At 57.6% G+C, this 9,111-nt stretch overlaps 1 protein-coding gene across 1 annotated transcript; it reads right to left on the bottom strand.

Annotated features, from left to right (window-relative positions):
* Positions 1-1,899: 1,899 nt before the first annotated feature.
* EN2 (engrailed homeobox 2) lies at positions 1,900-8,842 on the bottom strand. Its single transcript, XM_047695941.1, has 2 exons — positions 7,395-8,842; positions 1,900-4,135 (listed from the first exon to the last, which is right to left on the bottom strand). The coding sequence occupies exons 1-2, from the start codon at positions 8,071-8,073 to the stop codon at positions 3,819-3,821; spliced, it is 996 nt and encodes a 331-aa protein (XP_047551897.1). The 5' UTR covers positions 8,074-8,842; the 3' UTR covers positions 1,900-3,818.
* Positions 8,843-9,111: the final 269 nt, after the last annotated feature.

The following is a 9,111-nucleotide window of genomic DNA, read 5'->3' as shown; positions in this document are numbered from 1 at the left end:
ACAGGCCTGGGCCATGGCAGCCCTCCGGCTGGAAGGAGCAAGGGCTTCCTTTACAACCCTGCTTTCCTCTGAAGAACATTTATGGAACTGGCCTTCTGGAGGTTCAACAGTCTGGCTGGGGTCCAGCCCAAGGCTCCACCAACTCTCGAAGCTGCAGTCCTGGTCCAGATCCAAAGTGCGTTAAGTGGAGCCCTGAGTCCAGGAGGAAGGGACCGGGCTCTGGATTCAGAAAGGGGCCTTGCCTCCCCTGCAGGCCTGGCTCTGGTCTCCACTTGCCACTGAGAGAGAGAGAGAGAGAGACAGAGATGCTGGCTGGGGCAACAGAGACTCTTCATGAGCCTCAAACTTAGGTTGAATTTAAAAATGTAATAAACATAGGAGCAAAACCAGAATCTCAACCTTTTGAGGGTCTAGGGGTTCATTCCATCCAATCCCTTGTCAGAGACCCAAAAAAAAAAATAAAATAAAAAAAGGAAAAAGAAAGAAGGAAAAAAAAAGAAAAGAAAAACTCCCTGTGCTGCTGCAGGCTTAATGTTTGCTTGCACTCCTCTGAGGATGGGGAACTCATTACTTTACAAAAAAGGAACTCATTACCTTAGAAAATTGTACCAGTAGAAAACTGTACCTTAGAAAATGTACAGTTTTGGGGCGCCTGGGTGGCTCAGTGGGTTAAGCCGCTGCCTTCGGCTCAGGTCATGATCTCGGGGTCCTGGGATCGAGTCCCGCATCGGGCTCTCTGCTCAGCAAGAAGCCTGCTTCCCTCTCTCTCTCTGCCTGCCTGTCTACTTGTGATCTCTCTCTGTCAAATAAATAAATAAAATCTTAAAAAAAAAAGAAAATGTACAGTTTTCAATCAATAAAGTTATGATTTGTGAATAGATTAAAAAGAAGAATGATTGTTTAATGTTGCTGTACTGTCTTTAAAAAAAGAGAGAGAGAGAGGGTGACCAATCAGGTAATAGAAATTGCCCCCGTCCTTTTCGTTTTGTGTTTAAAGAATCCTCAGAATTATGTAGGGGAAGGGGGAGACACTGGATTTCCTGATTGATCACACCCTATTGGCGATGACCCTGGGGCACTCCTGAGACCAGGCAGGTAGGGCTCCAGAGCCTCCGTGGTGAGACCCCAGCTTTCTCTGGCTTGATGCATCTTTACAAATCCTGGGAGGAGCCTCTCTCCTGCCCCCAAAGGCCCAGCTCCCATCTGGGAAGTGGATGTAGAACCCAAAACACGGATCTCCTTTGGCTGCAAATGATCCTTGCTCGTCTCTGAGTTTCTTTCACTGGAAGAAGAATCTTTTTCATGGCAAGGAACTTTGGACAGAGATCAGTTGGACACACCTTGTGCACTCAGCTGTCCTGGCAGGACACACTGGCTGTCACCACTCTCCCCAGAACACTACCCGGATGGATGCTTCTGGTGGTCTGGTCAGCTCAGACACAGTCTGACCTTCCCCCACCTCAGCCTTTGGATGTGTCCAAGTCCTTTGCTTTGGGCGTAGAAACAACAACAAAACATGAAAAAGGAGAGCCTCCCCCTCGGGAGCAACATCTCTCTCCCTCCTGTAGAACAGTGGGGAGACAGAAACCTGTTGCATTTTGTAGGATTTTCAACAATTATGCAATGAAATGGCACCATACTTTTGAACACTTCCTTCTGGCGAAGAAGTGTACTTACATTACTTTGGTTTTTCTGTGCTCACACATGGAGATATTCAAAGTGTCTTCATTTTTTTTTTTTAATTTGCACCTCTGCCTGTAAAGGTAGGCAGGTGCTCCCCTGCTCCAATCATGGCAAAGGGCGGGAGCGCCCACGCCACGGGGAGGAGGCCCAGAGCGGTTGGGCCAGACTTCGAAACACACTTAGAAAAACTAGTCATGCCAACTTGGACATCCAATATTTTACAATAAAGCATTTTTTTTTATTTAATGTAACTTTCAAGAATTTAAACACACAAAAAATGCAAGGGGAATGTTCACAATGCTGATAACCACAGTTGTAAATAGAAACATTCATTTCTCATAGGATTATAAATATTTGATGCTGGAACTGTAAAATGCACATGTTTTATAAACTAAAATAAAAAAAATAAAAACCAAAAAACTTTGCTTCCTGCTAAAAAGGCATATCATTTCATTGAGTTTCCTAAGCAGCAGATGGTTATTCACAGAATTTTAAATTACAACTTTTTTTTTATAGTTTCCTTTTTAAAAAGGTTTGCACTAGTATGTACAAAGTGAAACTATTATCGCAGTGAAATAAAGAGGTTTAAGGCAAAGAGAGACGTTCACCCTCAGTCCTGGGAGGGGGGCGTTCGGCTGTGGGTCTGGTTCAGCCACCGACACACGCCGCCCCCACTCCCGGGCTGTCCCGGCTGCAGATGGACATTTGGACACAATTCTTTTCCCATACACTAAACAGAAGACAGTGCAGAGTTATATATATAGATAATGTGTTTGTTTATATATATGTACTTGGCGGGGATATATTGAATATATTTAATTTACACTGTACCACACCTTCAAAAAATAAAATGTATATTAAAAAAAAACAAGAAAAGACAAAAAGTGATAAGAAATGATTATTTACACATTTTCCTCCTTCCTCTCGATCCTGGAGGATTCTGAGTTCCTCTAAAAGTCAAGGGAGCCACATGCTGGGGAACTGTGGACTCGTACACTTCTGTGCCTGTGTGCACCCGGTACACAGATACGTACACACACACACATATGTACCTTGAAAGAATGCTCTCCAAAGCAGAAGCAGCCACTTAAAAAAAGAAAAAAAAAGGAAAAGAAAAAAAGGAAGAAAAACAAGAAAGGAAGAAAACACCAGCTCCGTCTGGAAAGCCTTTTGCCTGCCCGGAGGCAGCAGACCTCCACCATTTCTGGGGCCCACGGAGCGCCTGGGGGAGCTGATGGGAGGCAGGAGAGTCCTGGGGCCTGGAGGGACAGGACGAGGGGCAGCTCCGCCACACCGGCCACATGCTGGGCCTATGGGCCTGGGATCCCTGAAGTGGTGCCCAGAGGCGAGAGAGCCGGCTGTGGCAGTGGGGCGGCTGGATAGGGGACAGCAAGACAGACGCAGACTGAAGCACAGGGAGGTGCTGGCCAGGCCTTGGTGAGGAGGAGGGGGGAGGAGGGGGGAGGAGGAGCAAGAGGGGGAAGAGGAGGAGGAAGAGGAGAGAAGGAAGGAGGAGAGGAGCCCGGTGAGCCTGGGGGCCTGGAAGGCCCGGCAGCCGCGGAGCCCAGAGCACTCCTGCCCACTGCCAAGAAGCAGCGGCACTCCTCCCAGGACCCCAGTGTCCCTCCGGCCGCCAGGCGGGGGTGCAGACCCTCCTGCCTTCCTCACCAGGCCCACACAGACAAAGGGGCAGAACTCAGAGACCAAGTAGGAGCTATTTATTCAGTTCACAGTCCCGTGAAATGCAGCAATAAAAATCTTTGGACTTCAGCAAGTTGTTTTAATTTTTTTCTTCTTTTGAAATTAAAAAATAAAAGTGTCCCAAGTCCCACAACGGAGCCTAGGGGATTAGAAAAGATGAAACCCTAAGCAGCCCCCTCCGCAAAAAAAAAAAAAAATCATAAAATTAGCATAATCTCATAAACACCGGAAAACTCAAAAATATTTTATAGTCAGATATTTTGGATTTTTACGCCACCTGCAAATTATATATACATACAGTATTGCAGAACCAGAGCTAATACACGATATCTTCACTATTAATGCTGGTATAATCTTTATACACTGGCCCTTTATGATTTTACATTATTGCATTGCTTAGCGCCGACGGAGGCTGGCCCCAGCGCCCGCCCACCCTACTCGCTGTCCGACTTGCCCTCCTTGGCGGTCGTCGAGTGGTTGTACAGGCCCTGGGCCATGAGGTGCACAGCCAGCGTGTTCTTGCTGCCCGTGGCCTTCTTGATCTTGGCCCGCTTGTTCTGGAACCAGATCTTGATCTGCGACTCGTTGAGGCTGAGCTCCTGCGCCAAGCTCTGGCGCCGCTGCTCGGTCAGGTACCTGTTGGTCTGGAACTCGGCCTTGAGCCGCTGCAGCTGCTCCGCCGTGAAGGCTGTGCGGGGCCGCTTGTCCTCTTTGTTGGGGTTCTTCTTCTTTGGTTTGCGGGACCTGGGACCTGGGCGGGCACGGTGCACAGAGAACTGGGTTAGGAGGGCTCCAGGCCTGTCTGCCGACTCAGGTCCCCGTCGGCCACCTCCAGGACCCACCCCTGGAAAGCCAGGCTCCGGACATCATGGGGTGTAAGGGGGTGTAGGGGTAGGGGCAGGCTCAGTGGAAAGGTCTCCAGGGCACCTGGCTGGCTGGGGGTTGGGGTGGAGCATGCGAGCCTTGATCTTGGGGGTCTGAGTTCCAGCCACACATGGCACACAGAGTTTACTTAAGATTTAAAAAGAAGAAGAAGAAAGAAAGGTCTCCAGATAAAAGGAAAACTCCTGCAGGAAAGAAAAGCCCCCAAACTTCCTAGCAAGGCCTTTGCTATCCCTCTCTGTCCTGGAGTAAGGGGAGGGAGGCCCAGGGGAGGCCAGAGGAAAGGTTGGGGGAGGGGAGAGGCAGCCAGAGCAGCGGCAGGAGCCCAGAGAATGGTGACAGGATGCCCACTGGCTGCCCACAGGGGATACCCTCAGGTGCCAGGGGTGGCGGGAGTCAGGGGGCAGGTGCATCCAGAGAGTGGGAGAGGCCCTGGCTCTGCCTCCCCTAAACAGCATTGTGGGCCCAAGTTCATTGTTTCCTTCCTGGAGAGGAGGGAGCACACGGATCCTTTCCGGGATGGGGAAGGATCACTGAGCCACTCAGAGCTCCCCCTTCACCTCCCACCAAGTCTCCCAGGCAGGAGAGGGGACCGGGTTCCCCCAGACTGGAGCCGCCTCCCCGGAGGCCGCAGAGGAACCCAGCTGACCTGTGCAGAGGATTCTGATCCCCTACCCGGGTCTCCTCCCGCTGGGACACCCCCTGCACCACTCGAGATTGCTGTGGGACAATGGTGGCAAGGCTTCTAGGACCCCACCACCTGAAAAGGCCTGAGTGAGGGGAGCAGAGAGGAGGGCCAAGCGCTTTCTTTTTGTTGGTATCAAGAAATTCAGCCCCACAAAGGTGTCTTTGAGGGAAGAGACGGCAAAAGCCGTTAGGGGAGGGAGGCTGGGCTGCACGTGTGTTTCTTACTCTGGGAAGTGAACCAACTTTGGGGGAGCTCCGGCCCCAGCTCCTTCCCAGACGGCCCGCAGCAGGGAGGCTGGACCCCTGCCGGCTCCCTCAAGCTGCCAGAACCCCCATGGTCTCAGCCGAGGGCCCGAGCCCACCCTGCAGGGCCAGGGGACAGCCCCGCCACCCTGCGCAGCAGCGGCGGAGGGATCTCGCCGGACGCCGCGGGCTGCACCAGACCCGAACCCGGAGAGTGAAGAAAGCAGGGGGCGCGGGGCTGGCTGGTCCCGAGACCCAGCGGACGCAGAGAACTCCCTGTCCGCGGACCCAGCCGTGCGCTCTCGGGGAGGCAAACTCAGGAAGAGGGGCTGTGGGCGCCGGCGAGGGGTCTCCAAGGGCCGTTCGGCTTAAACTCCCGGCCTTTTGGATTTGGGGCAGACCCACACTCACAGCCGCGGCGCCGCGCACATAGCCACCCCCGCGCGCGCACACCCACCGCTACCGCCGCGCACACGCCTGGGGCGCGGGTTCCGCGCCAGCGGGCGGGCTTTGAACGAGAGGCCGCCGGGGCGCGCTCAAAGGGTTAGCGGTGGCTCCGGGAGGCCTCGAGAGGCCCCGCACCCGCGCGGACCCGACCGTGGCCTCGTGCTCCGGGAGCCGGTTCTGCGCCTCCACTGTCCCGGGGAAGCACGCGCCCTACCCTCCAGACTCCTCCTGCACACACGAACCAGCCCGTAAAACGATACACACCATTTTGCGGAAAGGAAATCTCCCTAAGATCAGAATTTTTAGTTCTCTTTCCTTTTCTTTCAAAACGTACACACTTGAGAAACAGAAGCAAACATCGGCAAAGAAAACTCTTTGCCTTTCTTCTTTCTAAAAGGCCAAGAAACACAAACGTTACCTTATGGGTTTCTTTTTTGTTGTTGTTGCTTGTTTTTGTTGTTGCTGTTGTTTTGTTTTGTTTGGTGTTTTTTTGTTTTGTTTTTATGTCCGGGAAGAGCAGCGACTGTGGCCCGGCCAGGCTGCGGGGCTCCCTCGGGCCACCCGGGCCTGGCGCGGCCGGGACTCTGCCACCGCACAAAGCCCGGCCGAGGCTCCTCGCTGGCCGCATTGTGAGTCTATATGTTAATTAAATATTAACAAAGGAGGGAGGCGAGAACAATGGAGCAAATTTCAGATCTAGCTGGAGAAATGTGGATTTCATCAGAAATATACACACACATTTCTGAGGGAAGGCGGCCAAGGGGAGACTCAGTTGTGCTGGGATTTGGGTAAACAAACCCCACAAAACAGTTGAGGGTTGGGGGGGGGAGCGGGGTCGGGTCTGGATTACCAGCTCCGGGACAAATGGAGTCCGTTCCTAATGGCGGTTTGCAGCCGCGGACCCCCATTTCATGTAACCGATGATTTCTACATGGATGTGCATTTAGCTTTTAAAAATCCAGATCTATGAAAAATATACCCGGAACCCCTGCACCCACCCGCGGGCCCCTCCACCCACCCTCCCGGAGAAATCGGCTTCTTTCTGCCCTGGGAGCCGCTCCAGGAAACCTCCAGGAGAAGGTCCTTTCTTTGGGGGGACTGCAGGCCTCCCTCCTCCCAGCAGTGTGCAAGATGGGGGCTGAGCTCCCCTACCCTGCAATCAGGCAATGTAATCTAATCGGCGCGAAGGGCCCCTCTATTGCCATCCCTTCCCTATCTCTATCCCCTGCTCCTCCCTCCTCAGCCCTGGCCCAGGGAGTCTAAGGAAGAGCCTGGAACCTAGCTCTTTTTTCCCTGACTTCATCTGGGATAACTGGGTCGTAGGAGGAGTCTAGGTCTGCGGGACCCCGACATGGGTCCTGGGTTTGGACTGACTTGGAAGAACGGAGAAAGGGTTAAGAGTGCTAGCTTCTAGGCCAGTCTTCCAGCCACCGGCGGTGTCACCAAATAAACTCCAGCCAGGAGAGTGGCAGATTAGGGACTTCGGGTAGTGGCCCCAAAAGCAAGACACAGAGGGAAGGTCCTGTCGCTTCAGTTTTTCGAAGCAATCTGTACCCCCCTGCGAATCAGTCCTGCCCCCTCTCCTCCTCAGCCGCTCCCCTGGCCAGCGTCAGCCGCACACAAAGTCCCTGTTTGTGCGTCTTTGTGTGTGCTGGGGGGGGGGGGGGGTGTCCTGGTGTCTTCTTCCTCCCGGCAAGTTTTCGAGCCAGTGCCGCCCCGCAACCCCGCGGGCCTCCCCACGACCGGCTCACCTGAAGAAGGCCGGTCCGAGTAGCGCGTGCAGTAGACCCAGGCCGGCCAAAGCATGGGCTGCGCGCCCAGGTTGGCGCTGGCCTGCGAGCTGTCCGAGTCCGAGCTCACCGACAGGTCGCCGCTGCCCAAGGCGCGGGCCTTGAGCGTCCCGTCCAGGGAGGCTCCGGCGTCGCCGCCTTTCTTGGCGCCGCCGTGGAGGGAGAGCGCCTTGGAGCCGCCTTCCCCGTCGCCCGGAGAGTCGCCGCCGCCGCCGCCGCCGCCACCGCCCGGCAGCGGTGCGGGCGCACTGGGCGCGTTCTGCCGGGCCTCTCGGCCAGACCCCAGGAGGGGCTCGGCGCCGCCCGCGCCGCCGCCTCCTTCCGCGCCGCCCGCGCCACCTTCCCCGCCGGCTCCACTGCCTCGTCCTCCTCCCGCGCCGGCACAGCACGTCCCCGTGTCCTTCCTCCGGCCGAACTCGGGCCGCAGGATGTTGTCGATGAAGAAGTTGGTGATGCGGTGCGGGTGCTGGTGGTTGCCCGGCGCCTGCAGGACCGCGGGCAGCATCAGAGCCCGCCGGCGGCCAGTGTCCGCGTCGCCCGGGCTGCCGCCGCCGCCCGAGACGCCGCTGGGGCTGGATTCCGGCTGCCGCTGCCCCTCCGCCGCCGCCGCTTCGCTGGGCTTCGGGTCATTCTCCTCCATGCTGTTCACGACAAATCCCAAACTGGTTCTCCGGGGACCCTCCCCCCGCCAATCAGCCCTCGGCCCGCCCGTGGCGCGCACGGAGACACTCGCGGCCGGCTCGCGCTCCTACCCAGCCGAGGCTTCCGAGGGCGTGCGCGGCGGCCGAGGCCAGGGCTGGGGTCCTACAAGTCACCGGCCGCGTTTGGAGGGGAGCCACGTTCCGATCCACGAGTTGAGTTAGAAAATACCAAGAGTCTCCCCGCGCCCAGACGCCGGGAGGTTCAAAAGAGTCGGGTCCTCGTCTTCGCCGCGCGCCCTCCCCGGGCGCTACACAGTCACAAAGGTCCGGCGGGGACCCGGGGTTCCTCCAGGGCTCCGCGCTCCGCTCCGCGTCCGGCTGCCTCCGGCTCCGGCGCTGCCGCCGCGGCCGCCCGGGGCTGGAGCTGCGCGCATGCAGGCAGCGCGCTCCCCCGCGCTCACGCCCGCCCGGGCCCCCTCGGGCCGCCGCCGCCGCCGCCGCCCGGCAGCCCCTGCCCGCGCGCCCCGGCCGGCCCTCGAGGGTGCGGGGCGCGAGCGGTCAGCGCGCCCGCCGCCGCCGCCAGCACGCACATGGAGGCCCGCGGGCCCGCGCTGCGCTCGGCCGCCGCCCCGCTGCGGGCCCGGGCGCCCCACCGGCGTGCGGCCGCGCCCCCGCCGAGCCCCGCCGAGCCCCGCGGCCCGAGGCGCATGGGTGAGCGGCGGGAGGCGCGGGCCGGGCCGGGCGGTCTGCGCGCCCTCGCCGCCTCGCCCTCCGCGCGGGCTCGGGCGCTTTCCAGGCCACTTGGCGCGACCTGAGACACTTTCACTCTGGATTTTTGTTCTTATTTTTAACAGAGCCCCCTCGAGTGACGTCGCGGGCCGGGCTCCTGGACACGTGCCTCGGGCCAATGGCCGCGGCGCGGCGCGCCCACGTGACGCGCCGGCGGCCGCTCGGTGACAGGAGCCGCTCGCCGCCCCTCCCCCGCGCCGCCGCCCCTCCCCCCCTTAAAGCGGCCGCGTCCTCGGGCTCCGCGTGCG

Source organism: Lutra lutra, chromosome 11, assembly GCF_902655055.1.
Source record: "Lutra lutra chromosome 11, mLutLut1.2, whole genome shotgun sequence".
Taxonomy (NCBI): Eukaryota; Metazoa; Chordata; class Mammalia; order Carnivora; family Mustelidae; genus Lutra; species Lutra lutra.
Note: the sequence above shows the minus strand (reverse complement) of the source record. Positions and strands in the feature narration are given on the sequence as shown.